Source organism: Pogoniulus pusillus, chromosome 1 (genome assembly GCF_015220805.1).
Source record: "Pogoniulus pusillus isolate bPogPus1 chromosome 1, bPogPus1.pri, whole genome shotgun sequence".
In the NCBI taxonomy this organism is placed as follows: Eukaryota; Metazoa; Chordata; class Aves; order Piciformes; family Lybiidae; genus Pogoniulus; species Pogoniulus pusillus.
Genome location: NC_087264.1, coordinates 26,147,347 through 26,169,341, shown reverse-complemented (window position 1 = coordinate 26,169,341; position 21,995 = coordinate 26,147,347). Strand labels below are relative to the sequence as shown.

Here is a 21,995-nt window from a genome sequence, read left to right as displayed (position 1 = left end):
GGTAACTTTGTATGAAGTTGGAGAAAGACATTCACAGCAAACGAATGGTTGATGAGGACGGATGGGAGAAAGCATCCTCTGCATACTTTTTAGCAAAATGAAGAATGATTAAGTTTATGAAAAATTATAAAAGCTTCCTGTTTCACTGATGTCTTCAGCACCTTCAGAATGTCTACTCATCTACCATTGTTTAACCAGCAATAGAAACAGGTTGCCCAATGGAAAACATTCATTCTAAGCAACACAAAAGCTGTGAAGATATATCTAACAAAGCTTTAGTAACTTTTTGTTACTCTTGGACCTAAAACCAGCCTACTTTTCCTGGGTCCCCTCACCAAGAAGACAAACGGATGCTCAAATAACACACACTTCCCATGGACTGAATTCTGCAAATTACTGTTAACAGCATGGAATAAACTTGCATTAGTTTGATATAATGTACCTCATCTTAGAAGAGTTTATTGTCTTATATGGCCTGGTACCAACAATGGCCAGAAGAATAGTTGTATTTACCACCAATATATCAGAGATCCATTTCACCAATCATGAATTGACCTTAAACATATTGCTTTCCCTTGTACTAACAACAACAACAAAACAAACAGAAACCCCAACCAACCAAAATAAAATAAACCAACCAAACAACACACACACACAAAAAACCCACTCCCAAACCCACAACCCAATTCTGGGCCCTTCCAAAAGCAAACCTAAGCCGTCATAAAACAAGCCCAATCCTCCACAAAATATCCTAGATTCAGTAAAAAAATCCTGCAGCACTGAGAGCTGGCTAAACAAAGCTACTTATACAGGGGACTTATTTCAAAGGACAGCAGAATACGCACCGAGAGCTCAGATTCAAATATTTCTTTGGTCTCAGGACCCTTCTTGCCTTTAGCTCCAGCACTTCCCATACCTGTGACTGTAGCTGGTTTGGCTTTCTTTGGTGGGCCCCCAGACTAGAAGGGAAATGCACAAGTCAGTCAAGGTCAAAAATGTCTCTTATTCATCAGATATCAAAAGAACTGCTGTTTTCTCATGCTTCTACATCTCTAGTACCATAACAACTACAGTCATAGTTTTTTCTTAGAGCTTATTTTATTCATACATTGCTTTCAGTCTGTCAGGTTTTATAAATTATTTACACTACCAGGTACACAAGACAATGAAAGCTGAACAGAAAAGCAGTATGTATGCATGATGGTACTAGAAATAACAGATTAATCATTTTTTATCATTAAAAAATGAGATTTCACCACATACATTTTCAGAAAGTCCCCGATTCTTTCCATTGTCGTGCTCACCTACTCCTACAGAAGGACAACAATTCCTCAGTAGGAGGAGATATTTAACAAGCCACCTCTGACCTTCAATAAGTAACTTCAATGCTATCACATCAGACAATTTTGAATGTCAGATAATCTCTTGGCAGTCTCTTACCTTCACAGCAGGTGCTTTTTTCAGCGGTCCTGGTTTGGTTGTTGCATCTTTTGTTTCTTTATCTCCACCAGTCCCTGAAAGAGCAGGGGTCTTTCCACCAATAGGCTTGCCTTCTTTTTTCTCTGCAGCGCCTCCTGTTTTTTGACTACCAACCAGTTCTATCTTCTCAGCACACTCTTTAATCTGACAAGCAGTAAAAAAAGAAAGAGAAGGGGTGAAAGAAGAAAAAAAGCTATTTAGCTACCGCAACTGGATGTACAGTGTTCCTTCAACAGCAGCAGCTCACACCTGACTACTTGGGAAAAAACATGAAGTTGTCTACTTCACAAAATTCAGCCATCCTGTTTTCTTTACAGTAGTAATGTTAATCAGTCAAAGGCATCAGCCATCACATTAGTGCTAGAATAATTTACCTAGTTCAAAGCGAAGTGCACGTACACGGAGAGCACTAACATCTATCCCCTCTTGATACTTAAATGCTCTGAAGACTAAGTACCGTAAATTACAAAATCATCATTCAGCCAATGCACAAGCACAAAAATTTAGTTGTTGGAAAGCAAGTCTTTAATACCAAAACCTGTCTAGTAACACAAAAAACTGCAGATTATGTAGTTGTGAACTTTGTTTCAGACAAGAAAATGTTTACAAATCAACCAAAACCACCACCAAAATCCTCCAAACCTCAGAACCCATCTCACAGATAGTACATGAATGAAGCCAAACAGGTACTCTACATAAGAATGAAAAGGTGCAATGCCAACATGCTAATGTATTTTTAGGTAGAAATCAAAGAAAAGATGCCTGATAAGCTATAGAGAAATAAATATGTTTTTAAATTTCCCTGCAACACCACAGAATCATAGAATCAACCAGGTTGGAAGAGACCTCCAAGATCATCCAGTCCAACCTATCACCCAGCCCTAACCAATCAACTAGACCATGGCACTAAGTGCCTCATCCAGTCTTTTCTTGAAGACCCCCAGGGACGGTGCCTCCACCACCTCCCTGGGCAGCCCATTCCAATGGGAAATCACTCTCTCTGTGAAGAACTTCTTCCTAATATCCAGCCTATACCCACCCTGGCACAACTTGAGACTGTGTCCCCTTGTTCTGTTGCTGGTTGTCTGGGAGAAGAGGCCACCCCCCACCTGGCTATAATGCCCTTTCAGGTAGTTGTAGACAGTAATAAGATCACCCCTGAGCCTCCTCTTCTCCAGGCTAAACAGGCCCAGCTCCCTCAACCTCTCCTCATAGGATTTGTGCTCCAGGCCCCTCACCAGCTTCGTTGCCCTTCTCTGGACATGTTCCAGCACCTCAACATCCTTCTTGAATTGAGGGGCCCAGAACTGGACACAGTACTCAAGGTGTGGTCTGACCAGTGCTGAGTACAGGGGAAGAATAACCTCCCTTGTCCTACTGGCCACACTGTTCCTGATGCAGGCCACGATGCCATTGGCTCTCTTGGCCACCTGGGCACACTGCTGGCTCATCTTCAGCTTACTGTCTATCAGTACCCCCAGGTCCCTTTCCTCCTGACTGCTCTCCAGCCACTCAGTCCCCAGCCTATAGCGCTGCTTGGGGTTGTTGTGGCCAAAGTGCAGAACCCTGCACTTGGCCTTGTTAAATGTCATCCCATTGGCCTCTGCCCACCCATCCAGCCTGTCCAGGTCCCTCTGCAGGGCTCTCCTACCTTCCAACAGATCAACACCTGCTCCTAGCTTGGTGTCATCTGCAAACTTACTGATGCTGGACTCAATCCCCTCGTCCAGGTCATCAATAACTTTTCAGTGGAAGTCATCAGCTAAAGTATCCTCTATGGTCTTTAGCCTAAGATGTATCTTAAATGGATAAACGGAGTATTTTAAAACACATTTACTGTAACAAACTCACCCGATCAAGTTTTAGTTTGTCTACATCTGCCAGAAAAGGATTCACAGCTTTCTCTCCAGCCACTTTCAAGGCAGTGCCTAATGCTTCAAATCCAGCATCTCTTACTTCAGGAGCAGAATCATTGATATGCTGCAAAGAAAGACATGTACCATATGACTGGCAGCTCATATCTGAACAGATTCTTAAATCTATCTTCTGTTTAAAACCTCTCTCCCTTTATAAAGTCTACACCTACTATAGAATAGCCCTAAACACTGCAGGACAAAAAAAGGTTGGTATTGACTTCTGCTTTCCTATTTACTGATCAAGTCCACTGTTTGTCAGATACAGCCAGTTTCCCATCCTTTTGCAACACCATTTAATTTCACAGGAATTCTGATCATCTGCAACTGTGTTCAAATCTCCATTTTCAATGCTAAGAATAATCCCCATAACAATGAAATTAGCTATTTTGCAATGAGAAAAAAAGTATACATTGTTACCATTTACACTGTTAAATGCTCTAATGTAACTGCAGTGTATGATTTGTTATTTTATTCAAGGCAAATGATAGGTAGCATTCCAATGAAAGCTTGCTGGAGATATCTACAAGAATCAAGTGGCACAGTGCCCAGAAGTTTAATAGTTGCAAAACACTTTCTTAATCTATTAAACTTGGTGAGTCTCCAGTTTCAGAAAAGCTAAAAGTTCCCATGACTCAATCATCTTCAAGTTTGACATCAAAAGTGACTCTTAATGGCCACATAGCACATAAGAACTCTTTAGTCCTTCCACTATCAGAAAGGCTTTTCTCCCCAAATGATCCAGTGCTTCACAACAGCACTCAACTCAGTGCCAGAGAAAAGCCAACTCCTCCTGCTTTACCTTGAGAAGTGCAGCACAGAACGGCTTTAGCAGGCTTTTTGGCAGAGTAGAAGGTGTGCAGTGGCGGAAGCTTCTTGCAATGAAAAGTGATGTTTGCTGCTTAATTGTTGGGTTTTTGTTGTCCATCACTGCCAAGATATCTTCACTTATGTTCTGCAATGTGGTCTACAGCATTGGATAAAGAAGTTATTAGTTTCAGTAATATAAGAGAAAAGTAAATAAAAATTACAGACCAAGATGGGAAAACTGACACTCTGACTTACTGTGAGAAAGATTGCATCAATGGCCTCCTGCAGTGCCTGCACTACTTGAGGCTTCTTCTCTTTAAACTTCTCCAAGATTGTTGGAACAACCTATGGAAAGAGAAACAAACAAAAAAGTGAATCTACTCTTCACTAATATAACTGGAAACTTGATAACCTGCTCCTTGGTATCCTGCAAAGAAGCAAATATTGCAAAATATCACAACAGCAGTACGAAAGAGTTGACTCTAGCTGATTTATTCCATTAAGTCAATGAACAAATACAGATTTTTGGGCAATTTCACAGCAAAGCTAAACAGAAGGCAGATATTTGAAGTCATGTAATTAGCAATGAATGCTCTGGCTCCACTGATCTGGAGGAAAAGCTTGGAAATCAAACTATTTCCCTGTCTATAGTGCTATGCTCTTGTAGCATAAGAATTCAGGAAAGTATATTATGTGTCCTCTCTTTCCCTGTTGCTTGACAGCAGACAGCATGGCTCATTAAGAGGCCCACAGCTGATAATACCATGCTTCTAAAGCAACCTGAATCCTTCCTAGAGCAATATTTTTTTGATCTATCATTTTGAAAAAGCACATCTGACACTGAACTATGTCATTCTGTAATTTCACAGCAATTTATACTCGAAATAGCTGCTTAGTCACAGTGGGAAAATAAAGTAAATAAATGGATAAAGGCATTCTCCCATGCCAGTAATATGAGCAGCTCCACTGAAGTATGATCTCTGCAACATTAAAAACTTCTGTCAGTGAGCCAGTAGCATGCAGAGCTTTTAATTGTGGAAAAAAGGACTATTTTCAAGCTTTTCATAAAACAATGTAGTTCATAGTTTGGAAGCAGTCTGATGACTTACAGAAGTTACAAGCTCTTGCATGATACAAAGTACATTTCCCACAGATAACACCTTCTACTCAAAAACTGACTATGAGATCTCAATATCTTACAACACAGTGACCTAGACTCAGCTGGTATGCTTTGATGGGTTGCAATTTGCAAATTCCCTGTTCACAAAGCCTTTAGCACTAAAAAAAAAACCCCAAAGCTCTTCAATTAATACAGAATGGTACTGTAAAGACACTCATACATGAAGGCGCTAGATGATTGTAAACCCTACAGAGAATAAAGTCATGGGAAGAAGATATCTGAAATCAGTAAAGTCTCTGGTTTAGAAAATACTGATAGCAAGGAGGAATGTTTGTAACATTGAAGTTAAAAACTTATGTGAGAGTGAGGGAAAGGGGAGAAAATTCAGTGCAGGGCAAAAGGCAGTGAGAAGAGAATCTAGGCCACATACACTTAATGACAGTGAGTAGTGTATAGCTCTGTGATGGATTTCATCACTCTTGTGATAGACTGCATGCTGCAATATTACAGTACAACATTTAACAGTTTACAATAATACCACAATTCTAGTAATAGTTCTGTTTTGTAACACACTGTCCATTCACAGGAGAAATCTACATCTTCCTCACTAGTAAATAGGCAAATCAGTGTAGAGATCATGCAATTTACAGCTGCCATTGCAGTACTGAAGAGGTCATCCTCTCAACACCAGTTTTTCAATACCAAGTCTGTAGCTATGAGGTTTAATCTCTAAAACAGAGTGTAAATACACGGAAAACTGTTTCTTGCAAGTAGAGACAGCTTTCAGAAGGAAGAACAATACAATCTGTTCCTCAGAGCTCAGGAGACTTGAATGTTTCTGAAGCAGCGAGATGCAGTAACTTGCCAATGCAACACAAAATGTAACACTACCAGCAAATACAGAGAGTTCTCCCTCTCCAAGCTCTGACCCCATCACTCTTGCTTATCACAAGTAAAATGTGATCAAGAAGCTTAAAGAGCACAGCAAGAGAGGCTTGAGAAACAAGTGAGATAACTGCAACTAATCAAAAAGCTCATTCTTTCCAAAGGCTAGTTAAGCTTCCCTGTACTTCCTGATGCTACTCTTCTCTTACCAACAAGTAGTAAAGAGCATGAAACTAGACCACCAGAATATTTTGGCACCAAAAATCTCAGTAGCTTTTCTATTTAAAGTGGAAAAAAAAACAACAAACAACCCAAACCAACCACAAAAGCCATGTAACAAAATACCACCACCAATCCCTCCCCAACATCGAAAAAAAAACCCCAAACCCTGAAACCACCTAACCAACCTGAAACATACATCATGGAGCTAAGTAGAATTCAGGTTCAGAAGCTATTTTTACCACTGTAGCATATGAACGCATTTCTGTAAGTGTATCCTGACAATGAGGTAATCCAAATAAAATTTATTTCATGGCAGGATAATTCTGAGCTGTCTTAGTACAGAAGATTTACTGCAATGGTAAGTTTCACATTGTTGAATATGAATAAACAAGGTCCTTTTAACCTGCAAGGCATCTCAGCAGATATTTCACCGCTTGGTCCACTAAGGGGTAGGTAAGCATTTGTAACTGTACAATTACCTTTGATAAATAACAAACAAACAGTGTCCAGCACCAATAAAACCAGAGAAAAAAAGTACATACTCTTACTTACATGCCCTGCATACTGTCCAAATTTCTTTCGGAGACCAGTAGCTAGTCCAGCAAGACATTTGGCAGCCAAAGCAACTAACATAACATTTGTGTCTTTTCCAACAACCTGAAGAAAAAAAACAAACCAAAAAACAAAGTTTGAGAGAAATTAAACAGGAAAATAGAGAAGGGGACAAAAAAGAAAGGTTAAAGATTGTGGATTCCAGTTTCAGAGAATTGAAAGAATTTCTTACAACAGTAGCAGACCACAGATTGGGTTATTTCTTCTACTACCTTGTAATTTTCTACTCATGATTATCTCTACTGCAACTTTTAAAGTATAATACGAATAAACTACAAAAAAAATATTAAACCATCTATGCACCCTGTGTTTTATTCATCACCTTTTTGAGAACTTTCACCAAGTCTGCATAGTCTCCTGCTTCCAATTTGGGATTCTTCACCAGCAGTTCAACAGCTTCCAGAGCTTCTTTCCTTTCTTGCCACTTTTTTGCTTCCTGTACAGCAGAGAATTCATGTGAGCTTACAAATGCAAACAGTTCTAAAGGAGCATACTTGCCACAAAACATGGATTTTAGAACTTAATTCTATCCTGAGAAAGCCAATGCCTCCCTGTAGTTCAACATCAACAACTGCAGTAAGATATGAAATATAGTCCTTTCCAAGATATATCTCAGCTTCTTAAAATTACAGCTTTCTTGTTGGTAAATTAAGTTTTGAGACTTATTTATAGTAGTCTGCATTTTACTTACATTAGTCTGTTATTATCCATGTAGCAGTAAACTGTACATTGCATTATACCAGGAAGTCTTAGGACTCATTAGCTGCACATGTCATAGAACTAAGTTTATGCTTACTATTTTCTCATAGAAGTCTTTGGGAAGCTTGGAAAGAATTTCTACAGCTTCAAGCAACTCATACGCATCTACTTGTGGTACTGACTCCTCCTCCTCATCATCTCCTGCAGCCAGAAAACAGAAAAATGTAAGTGACAAATGAGATGGCCTAAAGCACTATGGGCAGTTGTGATTTTGCTACTCCATCAGGACAGATACTCTTTCCCATAAAGCTTTTGCCTCAGCCCCATTTTTTGGTTGCTTATGGAGTCCCACACTCTGCACTAGTCTGAGTGAACATGCCTTCATCATTTAACACATTCCTTCACAAATTATACATCAGTGATATACTTTCCAACAGAGTTCAAAGATTAAATTACCTCCATCTACATCTCCTCCAGCTGCCTGCTGCTGCTCAAATTTTGCTTTCAGCTCCTGTTGAGAACGCAGGAATCTGGTCTGCTTAGGAGCAGCTGATGCTACTTTGACCCACTCTTCTTCTAGTTCTTTTAGCTGTCAAAAGGGAAGAGAATCATGGTATCAGAAACATTTTGTACTGACCCCAAGACAAGTAACAGTGCATAGGAAAAGCAGTGAAGTCTTCCTTTTTCAAGGCCAAGATAGCACTACTTTGCTATTTTGAGGCCAATTGGAATATATTAATGAGATAAATTAGATCATTTGTTGTTAAAAGAAAATAATGATGAAGTCTGTATCATTCATTGTTTTGTTGAGAGAGATGAAAACCAAAAATGTTAACTATTTGTCCCACTCTGATCTGGGACACTGGATCTATTTACTTCCTTCCTCACTCCACTCTAATATTAATCCTTTTTACTAATCCTGGCTAACAGAAAACAACATAAGCTTTACTGATTGTTTTGTTTGTCCATCTGGGAAAGTAGAGAGAGAATGAGGGGGGCAGCTTTGAGCCCCTTCTGGGCAGTTTCCTTTGTCTAGAAGGGAGTTTGGATTTCTGGTGGGTTTTTTTGTTTGTTTTGTTTTTTGTTTTGTTGTTGTCGTTGTTGTTTTCCCCCTCTAATTTGTACATACTTGTAAATACATGGTATATATGCTTGTAAATTTTGCTTTGTTGTAAATACAGCATCATCTTACTTCCAAGTCATCTGAGCTAGTCTGGTAAATTTCAGTGGGGGAGAGGAAGCTCCTAACTCACCACAGCTACCTTTCAAATTCTTGTTTCTGCCACCAGAGAAATGACTTACCTTCACACTGACTGTTCAGAAGCTTTGACCAAGTATATTGATGGAGCAGAATATAATCCAAAGCACCAATGCAAAGATTTTACATAAGAACAAACTGTAAAGCAGTCACAATGGTGCATGCCATCTGTAGAACCTTTAAACTAAAAATGGCTGAGCATGAAGGAAGATCCTTTTCTTACAGATGTGCTACAAGTTGCACTAAAACTATGATGGAACAAACACTTTGAGCTACCCTTGATTCAAACTGTGCTTTTTTCCAGCAAGTTAATGCTTTTCACCTGAATACAACTAACTCCAGTGGGTAGGAGAGAAGGATGCACAAATAGCATATAAAGTTTTAAAACAATGGAATGTCCCTCTCTAGTAGCATAATGGAATGCCTCTTTCTGAAATGGAACAGTCCCATTCTGAGCAGCAACACAACAAATCTGAAGGGCTGCAGAGTTAAAAACTTCAGGACAAAAAGAAAACTTAGAAGGAAAACAGTCAACCTGAAAACTTTCTCTGCAAGGGTCTTTTATAAGAGTGACTATTTGCCATTGAGTTAGATCTCAAATCTCCTCCTCAGTTATGTTAAGACTCAGCTAGACAGGGTGCAAGACTATTTCATTTAAACTACTCTATCACCTAGAAAGGTTGGACCAGATGATCCTCGAGGGTCCCTTCCAATCTAGTATTCAATGATTCTATGAATGTGATGTTTTCTCTTTCATCTACATACATAGACATATATACACATGCACACACACATACACATATAAAAAACTCAGAGTGTGTGGTGATTTCTTTACAAGTAACAATGAGGGACTAATGCTCTAGGTAAAGTTACAGGAAGCTAAAAATACAACATTGCAGTTAATAAAAAATGCCAAGATCAGGGAGGGTGAGCACAGAAGTGTTTTATTAAAAATCTGGAATAGACAACAACCTTCTGCCTACCTGAACAGAATTTATGTTCTGCAATGGAGGTCTCAGAGCATCCCTTATCCAACGGTAGATCTCCACAGCAAGGAGTTTGGCTTCATCTCGAACAGCCTTTTCCCGAGACTCAAAAAGTTTTGGCAATACTTTAATGATTGGCTTCAGTGAGATTATTTTTGAACCAAATTCACTAGAAGTTAAAAACAAGGAATAGCATCAGTTAAAAAACAAGGAATAGCATCAGTTAAAAAACAAGGAATAGCATCAGTTAAAAAACAAGGAATAGCATCAGTTAAAAAACAAGGAATAGCATCAGTTAAAAAACAAGGAATAGCATCAGCGTCCAGTTAAGAATTAGAAAGAGTGATCCACAAATTGTTTTAAAAACATTAGCTATGAAATTCTGTCAATGCATATTTGGGAATTGTGTCATTTAGTCAAATGACACATTTAGTCCAATAATTATTATAGGTATTATTTTGTGAAGTTAGTAAGCTACTGTAAAATTTGAAGAATATTTGCTCTAACATAATTGCCTTCCACACTCAGTCTGGAATTACAAAATCAGGCCTCTGAAGTTACTTCAAAGCACTTAATCCAATCTACTGCCTAAATTTGTTCCCTTGCCAGGGGCAGGTAAAGAAAAAAAGGAAAAAGAAAAAGAAAGTGTCCTTAGACCAAAATTTGTATGACCTACTTTTAAAAAAAAAAATAATCAAATAAAAATCAGAATAGAATCTCCTTATTCTACCCTGGGAGGTAAATTGCAGTAAAAGCATTAGTCACTTTTCCACTTGTTTGATGAGAGAATTATAGTGTGCCTAGGTCACCCTCACAGAAAACATATGTTGAAATAGGTGCTGTTGAAAGGGCACATAAAGCCAGTTTCTCCAGCCAATCACCCCTCCCTCACAGCAGATAATGTTGTTGAACTAAATACACTGAAGTCCCTCTTTCAGTCACTGCTGGATGAGAACATGACAACTTTTTCATACTCATAATAAAAAGTCAACTGCTACAGTTCTTAAAGCATCCTATCCAGATCACCTCAGAAGTCATAAGGACTTTTTTAATTCAGAAGCATTTATTTTCCTTGAGAATTCCAAATTAGCCTTTCAAACAACTGCACTTTTGCTTCTGCCTCACTCCAAGTGCTACATGAAAAATCTAGTTAAAATGGCTGTTTAAGAACTAAAACCTATAATGGTTTCACTTTCTAAATACTCTAGTTGTACATTTTTTACTGTAAAGCCTACTTTGTGAAACAGTAAGTATCAAAACCTGACAAAGAAGCTCTCACCTTAGAAACAATCTAAATGCACAACATGAACAAATGAGCTGACCACTCTACCAAGACTCAGAAAAGTGTGTGTTAGAAAAGGTGTTTACAAATTCTCTTATTAATTCATATAATTTTACCTAATTCATGTAACAACACAAGAAAGAACAGAAACCTTAGTGTGAGACAAAAATTAGCTGAAATAATTATGCACTCAAGCTATCCTCATAGGTACAACAGGTAAATTCTCTAATCAATGCAGAAAACCTACCAAAGCACAGGACAAATAGAGGTACCAATATAGACCAAAAGGAGAAGAAAAGGTTAATTCAATAAGGCTCCATTTTTGAGGTATCTGATCCTGAAGCAGACATCACCATTCTTTACTTTTCACAGCCTATAATCTAATTCCTCTCACTAAAATATCCCAGCTAGGCTCAAACTAGCACAATACCTCAAAAACACTGCATGTTAGAAAAGCAGATATTGCACATTTTACAGCTGTGGTTTGTTAGAAGATATTAAAGGTTATGCAAGTTTCTAATTACACTGTACTGTTAAAAGGACATTTGATTAGGGCAATTTAAAATAGCTAAAACATGTTCTTAAATGTGGGACAGTAGTTTCATTTCATAGAAGCACAGGTAATGTGCCAAGCCCAATGCTTTACTTTGACTTCTAGTACAGAAGCCTGGAACAGTTAAAGGACCATCTATACATACACCTTAGCAAGGTCTCTAAAAAGTACCTAGCACAAAATACTCTCCATCTGTATTATGGAAGTTTTCACAAGAACTATTTCACTTCAGGGAAAAAAGTGTCCTGTCCATTAATACAGACCATCTTCCACGCAACTCAAAGGCAGGAAACACACTTGAAGTGGAACAAGAAAAGATGCTCCAAATATTCTAAATTGTGAAGAAAATTACCCTATCTTAATCAAGTTGCATTTGATTTTTAGAAAATGTCAGCTTCTTTATAATAAATTATTATATGGAAAATGACAATTTTTGTGTAATGAGTTTTTGTTTTCTTCCAAAAACACACAACATGTACCAAATTAGATCCTGCTCATGTCAGTGTCTTGTTTTTTTTTTTTTTTTTAAGACTAGATTTTAGTTTTCCCATCAGTGAGTTTACTTCAGCTATTCAGAAGAGAAGCTCCACAGTTCAAAAGAGACACTAATCCTGCCCTTCTTTCAGAGGTCCACTGTGAAAATGGAAGTGCAGCAAACAGTTGCTCTGAACAAAAGTGATCCATATGAGGCTCGTAAAGCAAGGACATCATATCCAACAAATCCCATGATGTTCTTGACTCTAGTTGACAGAAAATATCAGTTCAGTGAAGATACATCCTATTCAGTAAAAAGTGCCTGCTAAAGAATTAAGCAGCAAACTGGAGCAAGGGAAAGAACAAACAAAAATCCCCATGAACTAAAACCAAGCTTACCTTAATGCTTTTCTCAGTGTCTCTACACATGCTACTATGATTTTGGGGTTTTTGTTATCCAGACCTTTTAGCAACTCTTCTTGTACTGCCTCTCCTTTCTCAATTTCTATATACATTAGGCATATATCTACACCCAGCTCTTTTGCTCTGGCTTTTGGTTGATTGAACACTTTATTTACAACTCCAGACGCTACTTCTCCTGTTGTCCTGAAAGATGAAAAGAGTGTTACTTGTGGAATACTTTAGTGAGTTTGGTGTTCTATACCCTTATCCACAGACAAAAACCCACATACACCCACAACATGAAGTTAAACTCAGAGTTTAACTCTGTTATATGAAGACTTGCTAAGTCAAATTTGAAGGTAATAATCTTTTATAGGCGATAACTTCAACCGCAAGTTTAATCCAAAGAGCTCCTGTAGACGGAGAAAAATGGAAGTAGATATTTTCTCAGATGTGTATTCATTAATGTATATTAGTTAAGATCCACAAGCAAATGCCATTTCCTGGCATTGTGTAAATTACAGTTAATATAGAGCATTTGTGCATAGTCCCAGTACAAAATTTCACATCTGTTTCAGGGCTTCAACTAAATCATTTGCACCACTTCTAGACCAAAGGGTCAGAAAGGCTGTTAGGTTTTTAAAACAAAGCTTTGGCTTTATCATTTAAATAAGACTTCTATTAATTTAATTAGGTCACAAAGACAGATGGCTACAGCACTGATCTGGCCCATTGGGTGTTTTTATTTCACCTTCAGCCTATTCCACAGGCTTCACAACAATGAAATACTAAAAACATCCTGTGGAGAAACTGACAGGTACAAAGGCTCATATTGGTTGAGTTAGATGCAACACCACATAAACACAGCTATGTTTTATTTCATGAGTGAAATACACAAATACCTCCTCAGGGAAAAAAGCAATCCCTGTAAGTATATAGACTGTTTTAGTCAATTAAGAATTGCAGTTCACAGTACTCATACAAAATCACTCATTACCAAATTTCCCTAACATTTCAGGAATCTTTACTGCTACCTTTAATAGTTTTTTCTGAACATTGTAAGCAATTTCTGACAAAAAACACAGACATTGAGGCCATCTATAAAGAGAGACTATGGTGTGGCAAATTCTCTAGGTAAGAAAGCAGTTCAGCTGAATCAGAACTGTTAGTGATCACTGGACAATTAACCTGCAACCTTCCTCAGAGAAGCACATTAAGCTGTCCTAATACCCTACTAATAGCAAGAAAAGGCTACTTACTTCCCAGCTACATGAGCATTTTCGACGTAGGCAAGTGCTGCTTCTAGTCCTTTCAACTGAGCCACTGCATTAGAGTCTGTCACAAATTTCTTTATCAGTCCAAGATACTTGGACCATTCAGGACTCTTCTCATCATCTATCTTCTGGAAGAGCTTAAGGGCTTCTTCATAACCATTTACTCTGGCTTTCCACAGCTGGAAGCAGAAATCAGACACTCAAATATTGTGCTAGCATGATCTTAACTCACCAATCTCACAAAGTTCTTCAACAGCGGTTGAAAGCATGCTCAGTAAACTGGCATCTGCAAGATTTCTCTTCAATGACTATATAAATAACATGCAACAGGATGAAATATTTGTTCTTCTCCTGTCAAATAGGGTCTGGATAAAGAGATGCCAGTCTTCAAAGCTGCTCTTTATAATCCCTAACAACCACCGATGAGTAGGTGGGATCCCAACAAAAATTTCAGCTATGGATGAGTAATTTCTCCACATGAATGGAAACACTGATATTTCAGCACAACAAGCTTACACCACACATTTTATCATGCTACTAAATTTTTCTCAGTAAATGTTATTCAGCCTCAAGGTTGGCTAGAACTGATGAACTGATGCAGTTTCAGATTCCTTACACACATACAGTACAGCTGTTAGGATTACCTAACTACGGTGTGCTTAGAGGACTGCCACAGAATCCCCACAGCAAAGATACACAAGCAAAATCCAAGGGCAAGATTTCCTACCTTGTGTTCACATTTCTGGTCAATGGGCAGTTTCATCCATTCACTGTCGTCCCCCATTGTAATTCAAGTACTCTCTGTGATTACAGTAATTCCTGTGGAGATTGGGGCAAATTAGAACACACATACACAAAAAATCATGTGTTACCAGCAATATGCTTTTCATACTTTAAAAAAATAACCACACACCACCACAAGACAAAAGCAACTCTGTAGCAAATCTTACTGCTAACGTCCAACACAAGACTGCAATCATATTTAAATAAGCACTAGAACTAGATTACTATTTTGTTAGCCCTAGAAAGCTACTAGAAGCCATCAGAAGGCAATTTGCAGTATTTCAGACACTGGAAATCTCAAATCTGTGAACGTTTTCATAAGCTGAGAATGCACACAGAATAGAACCTCATCTAAGCTTGAGAAAGAATATACTGTGATGAATGCACTAAAGCAAAATGAGTGCTAGTACTAGAAAACTGACTCTTACAGGCACATGCTTTCAGCAACAGGTGCCATAAATCTGTGTCAAAAAATAATCGGGTGCTAGTGTAAGGACAGACTTTTTAACAACTTGACAAACAGCACAACTGAAACAAACAGCACTGTGAGAATAACAAAAATCATGTTTGGAAGCTTGTAGCTTTACGCCCTAATACTGATGTAGCCAGCTTCAGAAACTGTCAACAAGAGATCAATTTATTACCACATGCAGTGCTCAAAACATTACTAATTTAAAGTTGCTAAGTGCATTCCTCCTTCCATCCTTTTCTTTTTAATATAAGAGGAGTAATGACCATTAGGGTACAAGAGAAGAGACCTGAGGCTCAATGCCCATCTCAGGCATATTGTTACAACTAACCTGACTGTTCAGAGAATAATGATAATGTCCCTGATGAAGGGAGATCAGCAGAAAGAAAATGGAAGCAGCTGTAATGAGTGCTCCCAACATTCCACAGACAAACAAAATCAAATCAGGAGTAATACATTCCAGTACACCAGTTCAAATGCATAGGCAAACATGACCACAACTCTAAAAAATGACCACCACATACAAGAGTTAATCACTGAAGGCACATAAACACAGAATAACAGAATACTCCTAATGCCATTTGGCCTATGGCAGCAAAACTGCAAACTCCAAACTATAAAGTATTCTACCTAATGCACAGAGGTTCTCTGCAGAAAACTGTCCCTCAAAATTAGAAGTGTTATTTCACTGGCCTAAGTTAATATACAAGTTCTCCAAAGCCTTCTGTCAGTTACACAACACCAACACCACTAATTCAACATTAAAATTAAGCTAGCAGCAGTCCATTATAAAAACATTTTTCCCTCCTTCCTAGATTATCATTAGAAGATACTTTAAAAGTAACAAGTCAACCTCCCAATAACAAAAAAAAACCCAACCCACAACACAACCCTCACTAGCCACCACCACCACCATATATATCTGAACGCTAAACTTGGATAAAACACTTAAAAATTCCTGTTAGTACTGTTCACACAATAATTGTGTAAACCTACTAATTTGCCCAGTGGCAAGAAAGCAACAATGTCAGCACAAAACTTGACTACCCATATGAATAAGTGTATCCAGGCATTATTATAGTTTGTCCTTCTCATTTCAGTGACATGGGCATTTTTTTGTTGCTATCAGTACAGCTGCACACTAGTACTGAGAAGTTTGCTTTGTTAAGGGGGGGAAGCCATTAAAAAAATGAGGCCAAAGCTGAAGACTTAATTAACACTTAACGCTATGAACCCCTAAAAATGAAGGGATTGCTCCACTCATTACACAAGAAATATAAGCACACAGAAGTGAGGCTACCTGAAGCTCGTTCTACTGAACTACTAATTCTGATACACTATCTTCAAAATGTATAACTTCTTATAAATAAACATGACCAAAACCCACACCAAACAACAACAAAAAAATGATAAAACAAACAAAACAGCTCTGGGTTAAACACTGGTCACACATCATTCCTTCATGTCAGGAATTGACTATAAAGAAAAAAAAAAATTAATGAGGTCAACATGCAACATGGCAAGTCAGTTATTATATCTTTTTGCATCCCACCAGCCTTTTGCAACAGATCCTGCTTTCATGTGTTTAAACTCTTCAGGAACTCGACTGCTTTATTCTTCTCTGCCTAAATATCTCATTTGCTCTCCTAACTCCTCCTTCAGACTATTGAAATAAAAGATTAAAAAATGAAACACAAATCAACAGATTCACTTTTTCTACTTAAAACCAAAAATGACAAAACCCCACCCCCAAACACAAAAACTAAAAACCCACTCCCACACAATGCAATAACAATAAAAAAACACAAAAAAGCCAGACACTCAGAGCAAACATGGAGGTGGTGATAAAACTGTATCTGGCTGTACAATTGTGATTTCTCCCCAAAAGCAAAAATGAGACTGCATTCACATGAAAAACTTGTCAAATAGCTCACCTAGCAAAAGATGCAGAAATGCCCTGGTGTGAAGCAGTTTGCATAGAACAGTTCCTTCTGTCATTCAAGTTAGTTCTGCAGGTAAGCAGCATCAGGAAAGACACACCTTTGGCAGTACAAGCTCTCTGCATTAGGAACACCTTCATTCCAATGTACCAGTAAAGAAATAATGGTGTACTTCCCCAGTGTGGATGTCAACGACACAAACAGGTACAGCAGTCTCTTCCCAAACACACATGTGCCTTTGCCAAGATTAAGCAGAGTGAACTTAAGATAGTTCTGAACTGCACTCAGAAACTTGTGAGGTAATTCAAGTCATTAATTGTCTATATAATTTTGTTGAGGAAATCTTAAGGAACAAATACAAGGAAAACAGTTATTCACAAAGATAACAGAAGAACAAATTAAGCACTAACACACCTCACAACAGCAGAAATACCAGAATAAAGAGTTGACAGGTGTACTAAGACAAATCTCCACTTATGCCCTTATCCATTCAGAAATCAGCAGGGTGATCTTCCCACTTAAACAATAACAATAAACATTTATTTCTCATCAGAAATCTGTGTCAAGGAAAATCTTATTGTTGGATAGTGACCTATCATACTACAGTCTTAAAATAGATTAAAATCCTGAAGTCAGGGCCCATTGCAAGGCTGATTCTAACTGACAGGTATTTTACCCTTACACATACACAACAGCTCATTGCTATGAAGTGCAACCCCTTGCTTGTACAGTCTAGTAACACATTACAGAACCTAGAAGGAAGGCATCTAGCATTTCCCTTCCCATCATCATAATGCACTAAACCCGACAGAGAACACACATGATGGAATAGACACAAAGAGAGGAGATGGATGATTATTAAACTGTGTGCATTTTGTCACCCATTTTTTTCAGTCTGGTCATCAGTTCCCTACTATTTTTAGTCATTAGCATCTGTGATAGTTATTTCAATTATTAAGTGGGTTAAGTTGCCTTATGTGCTGAATATGTCATCTAAAAATAGTGGTAAAATTATATTTCCCCTCCCCAAGAACTTGCAAATCCCCCCAGAACAGAGTTTATCAGAAAGAATGTCATGGTCAGACGAAGAGCTCCTTAAACCCATTCCAGGTTCATTACTGCTCACGCCTGTGCTCGTGCCAAGACGTTGTACCATCTGCATCTTGTATTTACCAGAATAAAGGACTGTTGTTTCTCCCTTCAATTAAGTCACTGGATTCTGTACACCCATAGAATATCCCATATTTGACAAAAGTTTTTTTCCTCAAAGCTTCTTTGCAAAGACATGCAAACTTCCAGCCATTACTTCTCAACATCCAAACAGCAAGTAGTGTCATTATACAATAATGCAGCTAAATTATGTTATTAGTAGTGAATTTGCGGCAGTGAAGTGGTTGACCTACATAGATTTCTTGTTACCACAAAACAGAACAAATGGATTTAAATCTCTCAGTAGCAATATTAATTTCAGTACAATCCAGAAAATAAGATCTCCAAAGTGACAGAACCACCTTATAAGTTTTGTGTGAGAAGTTTGTTTTTTATCTGGTCAACGCACCATGTCCAAAAGCAAATCAGCCGAGGAATTGGCAATGGAGATGAGTAACAAATCCTCCCCAGTAGTTCTCAGCAGGACAAGTTTTTAGATTATGGAGCAGTGAGAAAGTGAAGAACATCAAGAACATAATAGAATTTCTTTCAAACAGAGACCATGCAAAAGCAGAAAACATTTACAAAGAAGCACAATGGCAAAAATTTGAAATATAAAAGTGAAAATTCTCCACTGAATATGACTAAGTTTAGGAAACAAAATTACCAACACATTAAGAGACTATGGAAAGTGTCTATAGATGAAACTTTGTATTGACTACACAGAGTTCTTAACAGCTGCTATTCAGCTTCTAAAGAAAATGTGCAATAGCAAACTAGGAAGCCATTTTATGATAAAACCAGATGTTTATTGATACTGATTGCACATCTCTCCCTACTCCTACTTAACATCACCATTGCACAAGAATGGCATGAAGCATTTTCATATTCTGAAAGTTTCTCATAAACTTTACTCAAAATATTAAGTTTTGAGAAAGCAAGACAGGCCTCTTTAAAGGGAAAAAAAACCTAAAACGTTCTTGTAGAGTAGGGCACATACGTGGGAGTGTATATAGTTACATGTCACATTTCAGATGAAACTATACTTCCCAGCAGCCAGTTCTGTCAGTGCAGCCCAGTTTTGCTAGTAGAAAGAACTTTTATTTGTTTAATGGCAGTTTTGGGTCAAATTTCCTCTCTGGCTCTGAAAAGATGAAGTTTCACTCCATCATGTTTAGCCCAGCACATTTTCCATATCTGCCATATAAAATTTCTCCTAAAATATAAAGTAGCTCAGAAAAAAAAGCTGAAAAATTCAAGTACTCTTAACATACTTGTTTTTATTGAAAACAATACCAAGTATTTTGAAGAGCACACAGACCTATGAATTACAGCCAGTGAAATAATGCATTAAATGTCACATAATCAAAAGGAAAACTGAAATTCAGCTAACAGTCATCGACTACAAATAACCTGCTAAAGCAACAAAGAGTCAGGATAATTTTCAATCAGCCTGTAAATGTGCTTTCCCGCTTCAGCCCAAATAGCTTTTGGAGGCGACAACAGGAGGCTAAAATAAACTCCAAGTAGACTATTTGCTGCTCAGCCAATAAACATTTCTTAGGATTTCAAAGGTTGGTGTTTTGAATTAAAAGATTAATTATAAGTTAAGTTGTGATATACAGACTCCTGATGAAAGGAGAGCAGAACCTCAGAAGAATGATAAAGAAACAGAAGAAAAGCATGCTAAAAAGGGATTTTTTTTTTTTTTTTTTGCAGATCATGGAGATGGCAGCTGAGAGAAGCTACTGCTTCAGCAGCAATGAAAACAGCATCAAATTATCTCCGGCCTATTCTAAATCATATGTCCTACCTCAGGTCTGTTACATCTTAACAGCACAAACAGCAAGTTATTGGTAAGGGAGTCAGATAATTTCTCTGGAAAAATGTTTTAATACATGGTCTCAGAGTAACTGACCCTGTTCTTTCCATGGATCTAGAAGTGAGACACTACTGAAAATAAACTGACCTTCTGCTATAGCTAAAAGCAAAAGCGATTTCTTACTGCATGGGTAAGTCTGGAGTGAAGCCAGAGTTACACAGCCGAGAGGGGCAAGAGGGGAAAAAGGCAACCTAGGGGCAAGCTTTTGTGCACAGACATAATGCTAAAGGTGGCTTGCGGGAGAGAAAGATGTCACTGGGGCCCTGCTTATTAGCTGCAAAATTCCCCATGCCTTAAGATCCCTCAAGGTGTTTACAAAGCTCATGCAAAGACTCATGTGATGTTCTTGAAAAGGACAGCCTGAACTGCTGATGAAGGGAGACATCATACCCCAGGGCAGCCCACTAGCTCCCTCATCCAACGGAAGCCTTCTCCAGCACGGCAGCACGCCCCCTTCCCCTCCCTGAAGTAGCAGCGCCCCCACCATCCCCAGCACCTTCCAGAAGAGGTCCCCCCCCACCCTCCACTTTTGCCCGCTCAGCCCGCCGCCGGTTCCCCGCCCGGAGCCCCAGATGGCCGCCACCGCCTCCTTCCCTGGCCAGCCCCACCTCACCCGCGCGCCGCAGTCCGGTGGTTTCCCGTTCCGCAGCGGCACCGGCGGCGGGTATCCGGCAGTAGGCCGCGGGGCAGCAGCAGGCCGCCAGCGCAAGGCAGCGTGCTCGGCATTGTTTCTGCCCGCCGCCCCCACCCCAAGACCGAGCCTGGCCCCGCCAGCGCCGCCGCGGCGCGCCGCCCGCGCTGCTCCGCCGGGCCTCGCCGGACACTCACCCTGAGAGCTCCGGGCCGGCTCCGCGGCGACGGCGGGCGGGGAGCCGCGGGGCGGGCCGGGCCAAGCCACTCCCCGCCGGCGGGCGGAGCTCGGGGCGCAGCGACCGCACCTGGGCGGGGAGCCGGCCCTCGACGGGGCCAGACAAAGGCGGGCAGGGCAGCATCGCACCGGGCTCCCGACCCTGCCGTGCTCTTTTCCCCACGGCGGTCCCGGGTACATGCCTGTCCCGAACGCATCTCGGCCCCTTTGCCCTCCCTCACGGGGCCAGACACACCTCGGAAGGCAGCAGGCACACCCCGGCCCTCCCGGCGGCTGCAGTGCCAGCCCTGCGGCTGAGCTGCTGCCCGCTCGGGCCGGCAGGCTTGCTGCTCTCAGGGGCACAGCCCTGACCTCGCATCCCGCCACATCAATATCTTGCAACATAAGTAGCTGCAGTCCTCATTTGAGCAGGGAGTAGACCTCACCCCAAACCACTATCAGCCAGTAATCCCTAATTGAGGCAGGCAGCAGCGCTGACATCCGACAGGAGGAACAAGGCCTGCCGTGCAGAACGAGAAACGCAGAGTCTTCCGAAGGAGGTACAAATGAAGAGCCAGGCACCACACCATCATTGCATTTCATGTTCTGCTGTGAAACGTGTAATGACAGAGCACCGGTGGAGCTGATTCATCATCAGTGTCTCCAGCCCCATCACCTGACATTTTGAGCTGCCTTTTCTACAGTGACAATAGCAACTGAAGAAGCTGGTATGGTGGAAAGTGGGTGTCATCAGCTTTCTCCTGGGAAGAACATCAAATCATATGATGCAAGGCTCTGTTTATTCTGACATCTTTTCAGCAAGCTTTAAAAAGAAGCCTCTTTTTGGCACTGCAGCGTCAGCCACACTGCCCGCTAACTGCCCAAGTTACTTGCTCCACCACCTCAACCTCCACCCTGCAACAGGGAGGCTCCAACACACGCATGTTTCTACTTTC

At 39.8% G+C, this 21,995-nt stretch overlaps 1 protein-coding gene across 1 annotated transcript in view; it reads right to left on the bottom strand.

Moving 5' to 3' along the window:
- CKAP5 (cytoskeleton associated protein 5) overlaps positions 1–21,995 on the bottom strand; it is a 56,805-nt gene that overhangs the window by 31,736 nt on the left and 3,074 nt on the right. Inside the window, exons 2-14 of the mRNA XM_064145189.1 lie at positions 14,697–14,788; positions 13,955–14,148; positions 12,693–12,899; positions 9,982–10,153; positions 8,197–8,329; positions 7,838–7,941; positions 7,364–7,477; positions 6,982–7,086; positions 4,458–4,547; positions 4,195–4,359; positions 3,331–3,459; positions 1,441–1,623; positions 846–959 (exon numbers count right to left, since the gene is read on the bottom strand). Coding sequence (XP_064001259.1) covers positions 846–959; positions 1,441–1,623; positions 3,331–3,459; positions 4,195–4,359; positions 4,458–4,547; positions 6,982–7,086; positions 7,364–7,477; positions 7,838–7,941; positions 8,197–8,329; positions 9,982–10,153; positions 12,693–12,899; positions 13,955–14,148; positions 14,697–14,753 — 1,767 coding nt within the window. The 5' untranslated portion in view covers positions 14,754–14,788. The remainder of the gene's footprint in view (positions 1–845; positions 960–1,440; positions 1,624–3,330; positions 3,460–4,194; positions 4,360–4,457; positions 4,548–6,981; positions 7,087–7,363; positions 7,478–7,837; positions 7,942–8,196; positions 8,330–9,981; positions 10,154–12,692; positions 12,900–13,954; positions 14,149–14,696; positions 14,789–21,995) is intronic.